General features: G+C 41.8%; 1 protein-coding gene across 3 annotated transcripts; it reads right to left on the bottom strand.

Annotated features, from left to right (window-relative positions):
- Nucleotides 1-234: 234 nt before the first annotated feature.
- On the bottom strand, nucleotides 235-15,947 carry LOC115205347 (sterile alpha motif domain-containing protein 9-like). 3 transcript variants are annotated; one of them, XM_029771212.1, is made up of 4 exons: nucleotides 15,737-15,947; nucleotides 15,514-15,562; nucleotides 6,404-6,460; nucleotides 235-6,292 (listed from the first exon to the last, which is right to left on the bottom strand). In XM_029771212.1, the coding sequence occupies exons 3-4, from the start codon at nucleotides 6,405-6,407 to the stop codon at nucleotides 3,954-3,956; spliced, it is 2,343 nt and encodes a 780-aa protein (XP_029627072.1). In that variant the 5' UTR covers nucleotides 6,408-6,460; nucleotides 15,514-15,562; nucleotides 15,737-15,947; the 3' UTR covers nucleotides 235-3,953. The 3 variants fall into 3 exon arrangements, with proteins under 3 accessions (XP_029627072.1, XP_029627093.1, XP_029627083.1); XM_029771233.1 differs by lacking the exon at nucleotides 15,514-15,562 and having other exon boundaries at nucleotides 15,737-15,946; XM_029771223.1 differs by lacking the exons at nucleotides 15,514-15,562; nucleotides 15,737-15,947 and having other exon boundaries at nucleotides 6,404-7,273.
- Nucleotides 15,948-18,575: the final 2,628 nt, after the last annotated feature.

Here is an 18,575-nt window from a genome sequence, read left to right as displayed (position 1 = left end):
TAAGGAAGGCCTTCCACTTCCTCTAGTGGAATCATTTACTTATAAGAGTTGGAAGCAGAAGTCTTTCTCCATAACAAAGGTCCCTGAAATGCTGAAGGTCAAAGGTGAACACTGCGCTTCACTATGTAGTGATCTGTGACTGTGTTAGTGCACATCCTGACAACAACGCAGTGGATTGTGAATGTTAGCGTTGGTCATATCAATTGTGAAATACAGTTGACTCCTGACAAAATGTTAATTGTTTTCAACTGCATGCCATTTTTTATTTAAACAGGGAGTCACATTGAGATTAAAATATATTTTACAAGAGAGCCCTGTATACATTACAATAAAAACAGAATATTAAAACATACACGTGTATAAAACAATCAAATTCAACACAATAAACAAAAAACATCTAATAAAAGCAATCACATTCAATTACATAGAGATCCTCAATCAAAGCAATTGTGCAATTACAGTAAATTAATGTAGGACAAGAACACTGTCACACTTTTGTGCCAAGTGTTGAAATGAACAAAGATGTGCTGTTAATAATGCACCACAACAACTATTGGTCACATATCTACTATATTTGATCTGCATGCCTCATACTGAGGAAAATATTTGACTACTATTGAATACACTTGAGTTTACAAGAGGGTAAAATATCCAGCTATGATTCTATGACGAGATGCTCACTTGTGTTGTTGATGTCGTGGATACACCTTGACTTCATGCCGTTTTGTTCTTCAGAGAAGGAATGGGACATCTAGTTGATGTTGACCACTGAAGTTATGTTGACAAACCAGAGTTCATTTCAGTAGACTTTACACAATGGACACTGTCCATCACATTTCTAAGTGTTAGAAGCATTGCACTTAGGCCTACATACCTGCTTGTGGGTAGTTTGAACTCAACTGTTTTTATTATGTGGTCCTATGGATTCATGGGACTACCATTAAAATGTTGATTTTGTATTTTGTCTACATGTGAATTTCATGTTACTATTTTAACATTGTTTCTTTTAGCAAATGTGTGAACAGTCACACAATAACCATTCAAAACAAACAAAAAGTTAAGCCAACTTTATTAGGCCTAACTCCATTTTTGAACTAGTCATTCTTCATACAAAAAGACAATATTAAAACTTGTGAAAATCCTATATAAGGGGCCATTTCACTGGGAAAACTATCAATAAAATGAATGAGAGAAGTACAAAGTAGTTTGGTTATCAAATACCACATTTTGAGCACAATACATATATAATATTACACAGGCTTCCTGCATAAGACAAGATTTAATATAAAAAAATATACAGTATTCTTTAAGAATGAAACAAAAACAGATCATGACTGCATAACTTGACAACCCATTCCTTAATATTGTCAGTCCACATAATGGTTGAAAACTTGCAACAAAGCATTCAAACAGAAATAACTTTACACTTACGGTATGCAAAATATCCGTACAATTGCCTTGCAAATTTTTTTTACAGGCAGAATTTAATTCAGTCTTTTGACACTAAACTGAATTTTGTACACACACACACACACACACACACACAGTCTTCCTCTGACAATGTGCTCTAAAACATGCTCATTCGTTGGTATGTTGGTCCAAAATGTTCAGGAGATATTCAATGAGACTCCTTTTCTGTCAGCATCTGTCTAACTGGCCTCTCTGCCTTCTATTGTGACCCTACTTTCACAGTGATGTTGTACGCAACAGGTCCTCTAAATGTGAACCCCAAGTAGAATGTGATGTTTTCATTGCCATAGGGCACGGAGGCTGCTTTCAGATGAGGAATAGGGAACTTCTTCTCTTTTGGGCCCTCAAGGTAGACTATCCCATCTTCTGTCCACCCAGACACAGTCCTGAGCAGTTTTGCCATCTCTGGCATTTTCCACACCTCCCCACTGAACCACTTCATTCTCTTTTCTGAGATGGAGAGGACCTTTGTAATCGTTTCAACCTTGCTTTTGTGAAGAATTTTGTCCCACCCACTTCCATTACTTAGGAAAAAGTGGGTGTAAATCCTTTTCTTTCTTTGTGGTATATCCTTCATTTTGGTCCAGTAGCTCCTTTTGAGGTACTCAACAGCTGATAGAACAATGTTGTATTTGGTCTCTTTTTCAGGGTCGGTGTCATGATCTTCTGGCCAGAAGAGCAAGATGAGCAGGAACAGAGCACTGGACAGGCACTTCCGTTTCTCTGTTGGGAACTGCTGACTGAGTTTCTGAAGGTCTTTCAGAGCAGCCAACTTTGGAGATTGGGTTGTAAGGCAACTCAGAGCAATATGAGCTGCTATGTAATTGACGAGATCCATTTGATCCAGCCTGGCCATCAGAGGGTTGCTGGGGTAGAGAGATATGATATTCTCTAGGACTTTGACTTGGTCTCTTTCTTTCTGGTCAGTCAGAAGGGAGAAGATGGAAGTTATATTCCCCCCACCAAGCCGGTAAATGATCATGCGTTTCATGAAAGGAGTTAAACTGCCGGGGTTCGACTGGCACAGGTTTGGGGCAATGCTGAGAGAGGCATCACTGAAATATTTACCATACTCAGAGGATTTTCTCACCAACCATGTCATTGGATGGCTTATTTTCATCTCAGAGCTTTCAATTGTCTCCTCCTCATCTGCACTGATGTCTGTCTGGAAGTAACTCAGGTCTTCCGAGATCCACTCCAGGGCATCATGCAGTGTCATTTGAAGGCCTTTCAAATTGATGTGAAAATTCTCCCAGGGCTTCTTCACTGCCTCAGGAATGTAATCAGTGAGAAGGTACTTCATACATTCTGAATGGCCATACGCTTTGCTTGAGAAAACACGCAATGAGAATACGAGCTTCAACAGACTGCAGCCAACTTCAACTGCAGCAAAAAAGCCACTGTTGTTCATGTTTTCAAGGTCCGAGATAGCAGATTTCTCACATTCTCTGAAACACTCCATTGCTTTCAGCGCAGTTTCAACAGCGTCTGCTGTATTTTCTGCCGTTTTTGGTACTTTCTCAATTGCTTTACACTTGGCATTGAACCATCTTCTGTATACCTGGCCTTTCGTGTCAAGAATGTAAGAGTTGTTAGGCATTTGCTTTGCTGCTATTTCCGCCCAATTTTTTGCCTCTTCAAACTTCTCATGGGAGTAATTCAGGCGAGCAAGTTGCTGAGCAAAGAATGCATCTTTGTTGAAGCGTTTGTATGCCTCCTTGAGGAGCTCGATTGCCTTGTCAGGGGTTTCCTTTTTACTCACGTGTTCAATGAGAGGAGAGAAAAAGCTGTTTGATTCATCACCTTTACTTACTCTGCAACGTCTCATGAACAGGGCTCGCAAAAACTTAGCATAATCTTCTTTTCCAAATCTGTGCTCAAAAAGCACATCCTCATGGAGAAGATCCATGGCCAACCCACTTTGCTGCTTTTGGTCACCAAGGAGCTGCTGAAGGATTTCCTTTGCAACAAGTGGATGAATGATTCGAACTGATTCAATGTGCGTCTTGTCATCTCTCAGATGTATAAAGACAAGTTTCGCCTGCTCACTCAGTGATCTCTCAAAAGCATGCTGGCGGAATCGATCCATATGAATGGTGAATAATAGCAGAGCTTCGCAATGGGACTGGGAAATGAATGAGTTCTGAACATAAGTGTTGAGCAATGCCACATACCGAATGAGCCGAGTGACAACTGCTTCATGATCAATGTCTTGGAGCAAATGTTTCACAAATTGTGCAACATACTCAACAATCTTCTGGTGTTCAAATTCTTCACTCATCAAGACGAATGTCAAAATGAATTCTGGCTGGTACTGTTCTTCAAGCTTCTGTCGTTTCCCAGCAAACTGTCTCTTCTCTTCTTTTGATAGTTTGTGAGTGACAGCTACATTCTGCAGTGGCGAGTCCTTGCACATCTTCTCTGGGTTATGTGATCGTCTGCAGCTCAACAGAATGAAGCACGGTGTTCCTTGTTTGATTTTCTTAGTGTTGATGGCAAACTAATTCATTCCTCAGCTCATCAAGGTATTCTTTGTCACAGTCCTCAATCAGCAGGAGCACTGGGAGACATTTCTCAGGATCTTTTTCCTCATACTCTCGGAGTTGAACAGCATGTTCAGATACATTGGCTGCGGAGTATGACGGCTTCACAACAGCACATCTTAGGTCTGTCCTCTTGTTCCATAACACTTGCCTTCCCACTGTGCTTCCACCGCTTCCTGGGTGATGGTAGATGTTGATACTGTTCACAGGTCTGTCTACACCCCATTTCATAGTGTCAGTGAGAAGTTTGGAGACATCCCTGTATGCATCCCTTTTAATCACTTCACCAACAAACTTCTTCTCTGCAAGCCAGAAATTCAACCAGGTCACTCTTCCCCCGTGGTAAAACTGTCTTTCAATGTTTTCTTTTTCTGCTTTGATGTAATCGTCGCTAGTTTCATCACAATGATTGACACTCAGGATTTCCAAGGAATACATCCTTTCCTCATCACGAGTTTCAAGAAGGCACTGTCCTTTCAGGTAGATAGGCAAGTGTTTGGTGTCTCGAGATGTTACAGGTTGGATTCGCTGCAGTGTCGCATCTACATGGCTCATTTTCATCCCGACAACACTGGAATGGTTCACAGTTTCTGTTCCACATGAACCCTCTGCAAAACTTTGCCATTTCTGATAGTTATCCTCAGATTCTGAGATGCAGACGATGTCTTCATGACCTTCCATATCTGTGAAGAACTCATAGAAGGTGTGCAAAAGTGGTTTCTCAACTGGGGATGTGAGAAGGAAGACCACCAGGAATGCTCCTTTTGGCAAGATCTGTTTGCAGATCAATGAAACAGATTCCCTCAGGAGTGTAATTTTTGTTTTGATCCATGTCATCTCATCACAGGGGTTTTCATTCCCTTTGTAATCGCTTCGTCCATTGCAAAATATCCAGCTGGTTTGCTCAAACAAATGCAAATGGCTCACAAATTCGCCAATGCTCATACCACTTGGTATTTTGTAGTTCTGCATGAAATGCATATTTGCAGCATGGTGCTGAATATATTTACTGCACAGTCCTGACAGCTTGGAATCTGTGTCAAAGTCGAACACACAGAAAATATTCATGTTGAGCAAGAAGTCAATGCTGCTCAAGTCATCTGGTTTGAACTTGTTAGTGACAAGAATGTACCATTTCTCCTTTTCAATTAATTTCTTGCCACTGGTTACCAGCATGGTGAGTTTCCTTCCGAGGTCTTGGCAGATGTCCGGGGTGTTAACATATCGACAATGCTCTGCCTCTTCTCTTTGGGCATCTCTGTCTCGGACTCGCTGGTAGAAGTCATTTTGATCACTCACTGGCTCGGTTTTTGATCCTACCCTGCGATAGATTGTTTCCTTTTCATGCTCAATCTTGTTAGAGGACTCTTTGAAGTTCGGCAGGCGAACAGAGTACACTCGGTTCTTAACAATGCTTATGGAGGGAAAAATATCAACCTCCACCACATATCTTTTTTCTGTGCTATTTATGTCCATGACCTCTATAAACTGAGGTGGGCGTATGCACTGTCGCACATGCTCGCTGTCAGAGCGAGAGAAACTCCTCTCAATGTGATCCAATGCATCAACATATATATCTTTCTCAAAAACCGGAACACCGATTATCTCACCATGCACATAGCCTGTATCATCCCTACTGTCCATCACACCAAAGTGTATTGTGCCATTTGATCTGATATTCATGCAGCCAGTACCGAATTTGAGAACCTCTTTGGCAAATTTTGCCTGTAGTCTAGCGCGGTCTAATTTGGCAGCATTGTCAAGTGACTTATACTCATGACAGGGAGATATCAGATCAAATACACCAGATTCAGGTTGCAGAACACTATGTTTGACATATGTGAAATCAATGCCTTCTTTGCCAAATGGCCGTGGCTTGCAGTCTCTCTTTGTGGTTAACACATTGTCCACAACAGATTGCCCTTGATGAGTTTGTTTCTCTTCCTCTGAAAGACCTTGATCTGTCTCTGGAATCTGGGGAGCTGATCCCTGCTTTTTACTTCCCTTTTCACTATCGTTGCTACTTTGAGGCTTTCCCTGAGTTTTCTGTTTGGTGTCTACAAGCTCATTTCTCTTTCTGATGATCAACAGAGCTGGTCCTGATTTCATTCCAATCTCTTTTCTCAGATAGTCCTCAGTCAGTACAAGGAGAATTCTCCCATCTACCTCTTCCTCATAAAGTTTCTTGATGTATTGCTCCCTCACTCCAGTAGTTCTTAACCAGGAGCTCACGTTGGAGTCAGTCCATTTTTCAACAGGCAGTTCATCAGGTTCCTCTGCTGTAGAATAAGAAAATAGAAACATCAAATAACAGTGGTTTATTACCTATATTAAGTATTAGTAGGATATAAAACCATCATTACACCAATATCTCCAAAACAGGTTCTTACCCATTATTGCGCTTCAGTCTACGAGCTCACTGCTGTGTAGGGTCTTGCATAATCAGTCTGAGGAAAATAGTAACTATTAATCAACTACATAACCTAAAATAGCACTTCTTGTTTTTCTACAGTGTGTTGCTCAGTGAAACATATTTTCCATTAAACTACAAAAGTACATCATTTAGTAGGCTGTGAATATATTTTAAAAGGTCTTCTTTCTTGTAGCCCAGTAAGCAAAATGACCTTGAAATGATGTTGAAAAAACATCTGACATTGGAACCATGTTAATTTTCAGTTGTAAGTGAAAGTTTTAAATACATATTTTAAGGACGTTGAAAAGACGACTCCTCTGGATGTTGAAATGGTGTCTGACATTAAAGCCATGTTCATTTTCAGTTCTAAGTGAAAGATAAAAATACGTATTTTTTCGGATGTTGAAAAGACGGCTCTGCCAGACGTTGAAAATCTGTATTTTTTGTTGTGGTTTCATAGGGTCAAATTGTAACCGTAAACAATTTCACTGACATCTCATCTCAATGATGAAAGTATTATGTCTCAATCCCAAAAATATTTGGTTCTGATTGAAAGCAAAATGTAGATTATTTATTATTGCTCTCATCTGTCACTTGAACTTATATTAGCCATTTCAAAAGCTGACGAACTGGCAGTGATCATGTTCAAAGTTTATAGACACAACCAAGCGAACACTAACTACAACAATATTCTCTATCGACATAATGTTTTAAAATATACACTTGCAAATAACACTGGGTATTATTCTAATGAGGTCCAACCCCAAACAAGGCCAAATTGAGTTGGTCCGTCGCCGTTAACTTCTCTAGGGCCGGCGGGACGAAATCGTCCCACCTACGTAACAGCCAGTGGAATCCTGTGGCGCGTAATTCAAATACCTTAGAAATGTTATTACTTCAATTTCTCAAACATATGACTATTTTACATCATTTTAAAGACAAGACTCTCGTTAATCTAACCACACTGTCCGATTTCAAAAAGGCTTTACAACGAAAGCAAAACATTAGATTATGTCAGCAGAGTACCCAGCCAGAAATAATCAGACACCCATTTTTCAAGCTAGCATATAATGTCACAAAAACCCAGAAGACAGCTAAATGCAGCACTAACCTTTGATGATCTTCATCAGATGACACACCTAGGACATTATGTTATACAATACATGCATGTTTTGTTCAATCAAGTTCATATTTATATCAAAAACCAGCTTTTTACATTAGCATGTGACGTTCAGAACTAGCATACCCCCCCGCAAAAACCTCCGGTGAATTTACTAAATTACTCACGATAAACGTTCACAAAAAGCACAACAATTATTTAAAGAATTATAGATACAGAACTCCTCTATGCACTCGATATGTCCGATTTTAAAATAGCTTTTCGGTGAAAGCACATTTTGCAATATTCTAAGTAGATAGCCCGGCATCACAGGGCTAGCTATTTAGACACCCACCAAGTTTAGCCCTGACCAAAGTCAGATTTACTATAAGAAAAATGTTATTACCTTTGGTGTTCTTCGTCAGAATGCACTCCCAGGGCTTCTACTTCAATAACAAATGTTGGTTTGGTCCCAAATAATCCATAGTTATATCCAAACAGCGGCGTTTTGTTAGTGCGTTCAAGACACTATCCGAATGGTAAAGTAGGGTGAAGAGCATGGCGCATTTCGTGACAAAAAAAAAATCTAAATATTCCATTACCGTACTTCGGAGCATGTCAACCGCTGTTTAAAATCCATTTTTATGCCATTTTTCTCGTAAAAAAGCGATAATATTCTGTCCGGGAATCTGCATTTAGGTAAACAGACGAAAGAAAATAAAGCATGGGGTCGACTCGGGCACGCGCCTAAGCCCATTGTCCTCTGATCGGCCACTTGCCAAACGCCCTAATGTGTTTCAGCCTGGGGCTGCCTCGATATCGTTCAGCTTTTTCCTGGGCTCTGAGAGCCTATGGGAGCCGTAGGAAGTGTCACGTTACAGCAAAGATCCTCAGTCTTCAATAAAAAGAGCCAAGATGAACAACAACTTGTCAGACAGGCCACTTCCTGTTCAGAATCCTCTCAGGTTTTTGCCTGCCATTTGAGTTCTGTTATACTCACAGACACCATTCAAACAGTTTTAGAAACTTTAGGGTGTTTTCTATCCAAAGCCAATAATTATATGCATATTCTAGTTACTGGGCAGGAGTAGTAACCAGATTAAATCGGGTACGTTTTTTATCCGGCCGTGTCAATACTGCCCCCTAGCCCCAACAGGTTAATCACATCTCCATTTTCTTCACTGCACAGATCCTTTTAAGCAATCGCATTTCCGTACGAAAGCTTTTAAGCACAGAACACAACACCGAACACAGCTACAGTCAATGCTTGCGCCTATACGTTGCTGATGACTCTAGCCAAAATCATGTAAAAGTTATGCCCAATATCACAGGAGCTATGGTTTTTTTCTTTCTGCCACTGCTTTTAAAAAATTGACTAAACTTTTAGGGCCAAATTTGAGCAAATTCAAATTTCTTCAATAATCGTGATTAACTAACGCAATTAACTATTTTAATCATTTGACAACCCTAAAGAATAGTCATTTTCAACGTCCGTAAATTACATCTTTTAAACTTTAACTTAGAACTGAAAATGAACGTGACTGCAATGTCAGACAGAGATTACTTTTCAACATCTTTTCTCTCATTGGGGTCTGTCTAAAAATGATAGTAAGACAAAAACAGTATGCCATAGCTCTATGCCTATGTTGGTGTGAATGGTGCAGATCTCTTGTAAAGAGATGCCTTTGCACACTGCCCAAGATGCCAAAACACCCCGGTGGAATGAGCACTCAGAATCTCCGGGGGCTGTAAACCCTTGCTAATATAAGCATATAATAGCCTCCTCCACAATCCAATGGGATAGCTGTTGATGAGAGAGGGGCCCACGTTTGCAAGGGGCGTCCAGGAAACGAAGAGTAGGTCACCCTTTTGCCATGCTCTAGTTTGTCCAAGTAGAAGCGCAACATGTGTACTGGACATAAACGATGGAGACGCCCTTCTTCTGTAGAGTAGAAGGGTGATCGGTGGAAATCAATTAGCTCCAAGGCGATACAATTGTAATTGCTGCTGATTTTAGGCATAAAGGTGGGATTGATTAACAACGTTACTTGGGGGAACCCCGGGGCATGAATGGTGGACTAAAGTGCATGCAGCTCACTCACTCGCTTTGCAGAGGTAAGGGCAATCAGCAAACCTGTCTTAAAAGGAGAGATATTTAAAACTCCACGCATTCCAGCTGCTCAAAAGGTTGCTGAGAAATTAATTGCATCAAGCACAATAGACAGGTCCAAAGACGGGGCTAAAGGGAAAGGGGGTAACTAGTCAGTTGTACAGCTGAATGCATTCAACTGAAATGTGTCTTCTGCATTTAACCCCTCTGAATCAGAGAGATGCGGGGGGCTGCCATAAATCGACATACACGTCTTCGGCGCCCAGGGAACAGTGGGTTAACTGCCTTGCTCAGGGGCAGAATGACAGATTCTTAAATTGTCAGCTCGGGGACTCGATCCAGCAACCTTTCGGTTACTGGCCCAAAGCACTAGGCTACCTGCTGGCTTGGGGATTAGACGTAAGCGACACGCTTCCTTCATGAAAAAACTGCGGGTGTTATTCTACTGTAGTTGTCAAAGCCTAGATGACAGGCCGAGAAAGCTGCTAAATGGATCTAAACAGTGAACTGTTTTGGTCACACCACTTCTCGCAAACGAGCCACTTTACAGTGAGCGTGTACAGGGGGCTCCTGCACTCTGGGTAGTCTAGAAGACAGAGGCAAGTCGCATTCAGATTCTCCTCCTCACAAGCCATGCACGGTGCGCCTTAGTTTCCTAGAGGGTGGAAAATAGGCTATAGAGACAGCGGTGATATGCTACATGAAGATGAAATTGACAACCATTTCAAATTAGAAACACATGCATTGGCTAAATAGATACATTGCAAACATAAAAAAACTAGACAAAGAGAAATTCATTCACACAAGGAACCCATAGACCTGTCAGTGGCAGTGTCCCAGATAACAATATCTAACCTGTTCCGAATAAATTACTGGCAGGTTGCGGTAGGACGATATTTGCAAATTGGTGTGAACGGCGTCATTAAACAAGATGTGCTCATATTATTTATTTTATGTACTTGGTGAGAAAAGGGCCTTTAGCCGTGTTAGCTAGCTAGGGTTCACCTATTTGGCTAATAGCTTCGCTAGCTAGTACCACCTTAGCCAAAGACACCTGCATGAATATGGTTGTTTCTCCGGACTTGAGTCTCGTATCACCATAGCATTGTGAGGTGTACTAAACGAGAGAAGCAAGCTGGCCAGTAGCTAGTTGGCTTTTCAGCATTGCTGTTAATTAGCCTTCACAGGAGTGACAGAAACACTACCTGGACAGGTAGGGAACTCCAAGTTACCTAGCCATGTGTATGCCACTATGTGCAGGTAGGACTGCTACTGTGGCTAGCTTGCTAGTTAGAAGCCTCACAGCTAATGCTAGCTTGGGTTAGCACAGTGTGAATGCCACGGCCATGAAGCTAGTAATGCATTATATAGCTAGCAACTGACTTATGGCTAAGGTAACTAGCATATTGCTGGTCGGAGTGTGGGCTGTTCACAAACGAGTAAACGTAGGTTTTAACCAAACGAGAGAATGGCTCAGTAGGAAGCTAGAAATATAGTCATGCTGAGGAGAGCTTTAGTGGATGCAGTCACATCCACAAGGAAGAGAAGCGAGAATGACCAGGGCTGTGTTCAGTACGTTTTTACGATCTGGAATGTTCAATTGAACGGAAACGGCGCTTTACTGAATGACCAGTTAAAAAATGGGGAGTGGTTGTGTTGTGGAACAATTTCAGCATTGCCACTGCCCGTAAAATAAACTCTGCAAAAAAAGAAACGTCCCTTTTTCAGGACCCTGTCTTTCAAAGATAATTCATAAAAATCCAAATTACTTCACAGATCTTCATTATAAAAGGGTTTAACTTCTCTAGGGTAGGGGGCAGCATTCGGAATTCTGGATGAAAAGCATGCCCAAATTAAACTGCCTGCTACTCGGCCCCAGAAGGTAGGATATGCATAGTATTAGTAGATTGGGATAGAAAACACTCTGAAGTTTCTAAAACTGTTTGAATGATGTCTGTGAGTATAACAGAACTCATATGGCAGGCAAAAACCTGAGAAAAATCCAACCAGGAAGTGGGAAATCTGAGGCTTGTAGTTTTTTTTCAAGTGATTGCCTATCTAACACACAGTGACTTAGGAAGTGCAAAATGAACCCTACGGCTTCCACTAGATGTCAACAGTCTTTAGAACGTTGTTTCATGCTTTTACAGTGAACAGAGAGCGAGCAAGAAGAACTGGAAGTTGGTGAGTCAGAAAAGGATACGAGTTCAGTGGCGCGCACTCACGTGAGAGGTAGCTATGTTCCATTACAGTTTTGAAGACATTGGAATCGTCTGGTTGGAATATTATAGAAGATTTATGTTAAGGCCCTAAAGATTGATGCTATACATCGTTTGACATGTTTCTACAAACGTAAATATAACTTTTTTTGACTTTGTTGTGAAATTTTCGGCACGCTTCCTACATTTGGAGTAGCTTACTGAACGTGCTAATAACAAGGATGTATTTGGACATAAATTATGGACTTTATCGAACAAAACAAAATTTATTGTGGACCTGGGATGCCTGGGAGTGCATTCTGATGAAGATCATCAAAAGGTAAGTGAATATTTATAATGCTATTTATGATTTTAGATGACTCCAAAATGGCAGGTATCTGTATTGCCTGATGTTGTTTTCTGAGCTCTGTACTCAGATTATTGCAAAGTGTGCTTTCCCCGTGAAGCTTTTTTGAAATCTGTCACATCGGTTGCATTAAGGAGATGTTTATCTATTATTCTTTGAATAACAGTTTAATATTTTATCAACGTTTATGATGAGTATTTCTATAAATTGATGTGCTCATTCACCGGATGTTTTTGAAGGAAAAACATTTCTGAACATTACGGGCCAATGTAAAATTGGGTTTTTGGATATAAATATGAACTATATCGAGCAAAAAATGCATGTATTGTGTAACATGAAGTCCTATGAGTGCCATCTGATGAAGACCAAAGGTTAGTGCTTAATTTTAGCTGTATTTCTGGTTTTTGTGACGCCTCTCCTTCCTTGGAAAATGGCTGTGTGGTTTTTGTTGTCTAGGTGGTGTCCTAACATAATCTAATGCTATGCTTTCGCCGTAAAGCCTTTTTGAAATCGGACAATGTAGTTGGATTAACGAAAAGTGTATCTTTAAAATGGGATATAATAGTTGTATGTTTGAGAAATTTGAATTATGACATTGTCGTTTTGAATTTGCCGCCCTGCTATTTCACTGGCTGTTGAAAAGTGTGTACCGCAGGTAGCGTCCTACGTACCCCAGAGAGGTTAAACGCCGTTTCCCATGCTTGTTCAATGAACCATAAACAATGAATGAACATGCACCTGTGGAACGGTCGTTTAGACTAACAGCTTACAGACGGTAGGCAATTCACAGTTATGAAAACTTAGGACACAAGAGGCCTTTCTACTGACTCTGAAAAACACCAAAAGAAAGATGCCAAGGGTCCCTGCTCATTTGCGTGAACGTGGCTTAGGCATGCTGCAAGGAGGCATGAGGACTGCAGATGTGGCCAGGGCAATAAATTGCAATGTATGTACTGTGAGACGCCTAAGGCGGCGCGACAGGGAGACAGGACAGACAGCTGATCGTCCTCGCAGTGGCAGACCATGTGTAACAACACCTGCACAGGATCGGTACATCCGAACATCACACCTGCGGGACAGGTGCAGGATGGCAACAACAATTGCCCGAGTTACACCAGGAACACACAGTCCCTCCATCAGTGCTCAGACTGTCCACAATCGGCTGAGAGAGGCTGGACTGAGGGCTTGTAGGCCTGTTGTAAGGCAGGTCCTCACCAGACATCACCGGCAACAATGTCGCCTATGGGCACAAAACCACCATCTCTGGACTAGACAGGACTGGCAAAAAGTGGTCTTCACTGACGAGTCGCGGTTTTGTCTCACCTGGGGTGATGGTCGGATTCACGTTTATCGTCGAAGGAATTAGCTTTACACTGAGGCCTGTAGTCTGGAGCGAGATCAAAAAATGTAAAATGTAAATCGATTTGGAGGTGGGTCCGTCATGGTCTGGGGCAGTGTGTCACAGCATCATCGGACTGAGCTTGTTGTCATTGCAGGCAATTGCAATGCTGTGCGTTACAGGGAAGACATCCTCCTCCCTCATGTGGTACCCTTCCTGCAGGCTTATCCTGACATGACCCTCCAGCATGACAATGCCACCAGCCATACTGCTCGTTCTGTGTGTGATTTCCTGCAAGACAGGAATGTCAGTGTTAGGCCATGGCCAGCAAAGAGCCCGGATCTCAATCCCATTGAGCACGTCTGGGACCTGTTGGAACGGAGGGTGAGGGCTAGGGCCATTCCCCCCAGAAATGTCCAGGAACTTGTAGGTACCTTGGTAGAAGAGTGGGGTAACATCTCACAGCAAGAACTGGCAAATCTGGTGCAGTCCATAAGGAGGAGATGAACTGCAGTGCTTAATGCAGCTGGTGGCCACACCAGATACTGACTGTTACTTTTGATTTTGACCCCTCCTTTCTTCAGGGACACATTATTACATTTCTGTTAGTCACGTCTGTGGAACTTGTTCAGTTTATGTCTCAGTTGTTGAATCTTATGTTCATACAAATATTTACACATGTTCATTTTGCTGAAAATAAACGTAGTTGACAGTGAGAGGACGTTTCTTTTTTTGCTGAGTTCACGTCACTCAATGCTTCAAGCCACACCTCGCTACACCCACCAAACCGGAGCAAACGTACCTCAGTCTGTTCAAGAACGTTTTGGGAAAACGTGTCCTTCAGTACAAACCATTTCACAACGTAGCAAATGTTCAAGCAAACTGAACGAACCTCAGTTGACAGGCGAGTGGTTCCCTTTATAGATCCCCACAGTGGATGTGTCATAATACCCATAAAACCTAGCGGTCAAACATGGAAATGGTTGAAATTATTTTTCCACCATTCATTTTTCCCATAGGGGATTTTAGAAACACTTAAAATAAGGTCTGTGTTTTGTGTAGGCTTACCCTGGTGTGACATTTTGATATTAGTGTAAATCTCTCTCAGACAAGGTGACTTTTAAATCAATACATTCAGCTCTATTTACTCTCAGATTCGAAAATGATAATTAGCACCAAAGTAGACATCATGCAAGACTACAAATACATGCATGTCTCTCTAGCTGACACCTTTGCTAACAGGTATTGTTTTATTTTAAAACATGACCAAGACAGTTTTTAAAAATGTGGCCAATTTATGCATTACTACATTTTGCTAACATTAGATAGTTAATCCAGAGATTCTTACCTTTGCCCGAATTCAGCAGTCTCATCCAGATCATTGTATTTGTAGTTCTGTAGGATAGCCACATTAGCAGCTAATTAGCGGGGGTTTTGGGGGGGGGGGGTAAATACCAGTGAATATATTGATAAGTCACCTTGTCCGAGAGAGATTTACACGGTTATCAAAACGTCACGTCAGGATAAGTTTACACGCAAGTCTAAAATCCCCTATGGGAAAAATGAATGATTTAAAAACGATTGCAACCATTTCCCTGTTTGACAGGTAGGTTTTATGGGTATTATGACTCATATTGTGGTACTCTTTGGAGAAGCTGCTCACCTCATTCACCTGTCTCCAACAGATGATGTGTGATTGGTTACTTTGAAAGATTGTGGACATGCCCATAGCTAGATATTTTAACGAATATTTGAAATATAACCTATTTCAAGGCAACGAAGCTGCTAAAATGTTTAGTTGATTATGAAATCACAAGGGAATGCAGGCCAATGCACGGTTCCAAATAAAATGGCTCAAGCCTATTAGCTACAGTTAGAGTTTCTAACATTTAAAAACACTAAGTAGCTACATGAAGTTTTAATACAAATTAAGTTTAATCTGTAGTCTCCAAGAAAAACAAATATTGGGTTTACCAATGTGCGGGCGACGATGAACCAGACGTTGGCGGGGATGTTGTCCTCTCTGGAAAAATATATACTCCAGTTTTAGATTGCAGAGATAAGACTTCAATATAGTTTTTTTCCCTACAGCAGATAGCCCTTTATTTCTGTTTGGTGTAAAGTTTAAGAATGTGTTTTTCTTTTGTTGGAGAGCACTCTCGACAAGCGTAGACTATAATTGAATAGTTCTCCTCACCTCTTTAAATTGTTCCATTGCCAACAGAAATATGTTTAGCTCTTTATACGCCGCACGTCGTTCATGCTTTAGAAGACTCAGTGTGATAGAAGACTACTATTTTCAGCTGGTAGATTTCTGCTGCTCTACCAGATAGGTGGTGTCGAATACTAGAACGCTCAGTCACTCCCCTGAAAACCATGGACCCGAACTACCTCAGATCAGAGGAAGGACATCATGATGGGGCTTGTTTTTATCCGCAAGTTTCGTTAAGGAGAAAAGGAGAGTTATGAGGGCCAGCAAGGCAGCCACTGGTAACTTGGCATGGACCCCCTCAGGCTTGCAGTGGAAATCCGTTAAATAACAGGCAATAATTCATGTATTATGTTTGCTTAGTCCCAAGAATAACTGACAAAAATGTAAAGTTCAAAGGCACGAATATAACGCTGATTTATTTGGCTTTTTCACTTAAACAGCTGCATATTCGTTGGCAATGCAAAATGAGAAAATTGTGAAACAGTGTAGTATGGACAGTACATAAAAACACCTTCAAAAATAAATAAATTGAACTATTACAGTTAAATGTAATACATTAAATACCTATTCATCTGTTATTCACTGACAATGGATATGATTGAATAAAACATGTTGCATTGGATCATCATTAAGGAATATTAGTTGAGAGAAAATAAATATAATTCCGCCATCAAAGAATGGACAAAAAAAAACTACCGCCCATAACCCGGAATGTAAGGTGAATACTTTCTGTAATCATCCTATCATGACTTGTAGCCAAACAAGTTTTAGTAAAGGCCTAGTGTGTCAGAGGTCAAGCAAACAAGACTTTGGCTGACGCCCTGCAATAAAAAAAACAACCCAATATTTATTTGTGCCCGATGTACAGCACAACGCTGACAAAGATGAAATATAAGTAGAAAAGAAACGCATGCTTTTACTAGTGTTCAATTCAGACACCCTTTGGAATATCTCTCCTTGACTGCACTGGAAGACAGGCACTGAAATAGTATTGAGTCAAGAGACAAGCAGCAAGCAAAACTATTTCAGACGCATTACCCCCACAAAGCTCATGTCCCTCTCTTCGCCCCAACCCGGGCTTGAACCAGGGACCCTTGCACACATCAACAACTGACACCCACGAAGCATCGTTACCCTCGCGCCACAAAGCCGCGGCCCTCGCAACGCAAGGGGAACAACCAGTTCAGGTCTCAGAGCGATGGACGTCACCGATTGAAACGCTATTAGCGCGCACCACCGCTAACTAACTAGCCATTTCACATCGGTTACACTCACATACATAACAGTGTTATTTAAAAAGGCAATGGCCACATCATATGATTATCATTGATCAAGTCATTATCAAGGAGTCATATATACGAAAACATACACCTCTTTACAGTGAAAAGGCTCACCGAGGGAACGTTGTACAGTAAAACTACCATTGTTGACTTAAATCTTCCAACATAAACAGAAGAATTCCTCCCTTGCATTGCCAAGTATTTTGTGCCCAACTATACTTGACATGAGGTGGGACTACATTGCAAATAAAACAGGTTCTCTCTGCCCACACTAGTTCATTTCCACCCTGGTTTCTTGATGCATCGGGGGACGGTTCCATTCTGAGCCATTTTGTCTCAGTCGAGCAGGAAAGGCACTTGGTTTGGGCTGCTGCTGCCCCGTCGGCAGGTCCCAGGCAATGCAGGCCTGGTCCTCACCAGCACAGGAAAGAGCCACAGAGCCCCAGTATGTGTCCACTCGTAAGGCAATCAATCAAATGTATTTATAAAACGCCCTTTTTACATCCGCAGGTGTCAGAGTGCTATACAGAAACCCAGCCTAAAACCCCAAGGCAACGCTCCTCTGTGCCATACCCATCCACCACCCCTCACCTGGCGCTCAGGCAGGCTCCGTGTCCAGTGAGGCACTGGTGGTTCAGGTGGGATGGGATTTGTAAGGGGTATTCTGAGGGTGTGGAGGGTTCTGAGGGCTGGGTGGGCAACGGTCTGTGGGGGCAGGTCTGGCAGTGTGGGATGAGCTTGTAGGCAGTACTGGTTTGACTGGTAATGATGTGGATGATACTGGCTCTACTGGTAATGTGGCTGTGTTGTGATTGATAGTGACTATATGGGTGTAGAGTCTGATACAGTCACTGACTGTATGGGTTCTGTGGATGGAATTGTGCTCGACACCATCACAGGCTATGAGGGTACTGTGTTTGACGGTGTGGGTTCCTCTGGCTGCGCCGTGTGTCTGCAGCAGCTCTGTGGCCTTGGGCCCAGGGTGTGTGTAGGAAGTCCGTATCCAGGCAAGCTGCTCTGAGCTGGAGTAGTAGGGAAGGAAGTGCCTCCTGTGCACAGGTGTGTATGGCCTGGTAGGTGTGGCGCGGGAGGTGAAGTAGGTGACAGTCATCAGCGATGGAGCCCAGTCTCCTGGACCTCAGCTGGTAACTCCCTGTAATGGAGCTTCTAAAGGAGGGGGACAAAAGAAGAAGGATTCATATAAACTGACATCTAAATCAGGTAAACACGCATAGGAGGCAGTTGCATAGAAAAGGGTCTGCATACATTGTTACACCAAGTCATAATTCACAAAATAAAAGTACAGCTTTCATGGTTGTTAAAAAACGCTACTAGATTGCTTTTTATAAATGTTTTGCTACATTTAACTGCCGAAAATGCTGCTGGTGAAGTCACTTCCTTAGTAGGTGATGTCAGAGGTCAGCATGTGGGAGAAGTCGAGGTCAGGGATGATCGATGAGTTTCCTACTAGTAATTACAAGGTGTAGGTGCGTTCAAGTGGATTTTTCCCAGTCGGTATATGGTAAATACCACCTTCCCACTTG

Source organism: Salmo trutta, chromosome 1 (assembly GCF_901001165.1).
Source record: "Salmo trutta chromosome 1, fSalTru1.1, whole genome shotgun sequence".
Classification (NCBI taxonomy): domain Eukaryota; kingdom Metazoa; phylum Chordata; class Actinopteri; order Salmoniformes; family Salmonidae; genus Salmo; species Salmo trutta.
This window is presented reverse-complemented; position numbering and strand designations above follow the sequence as displayed.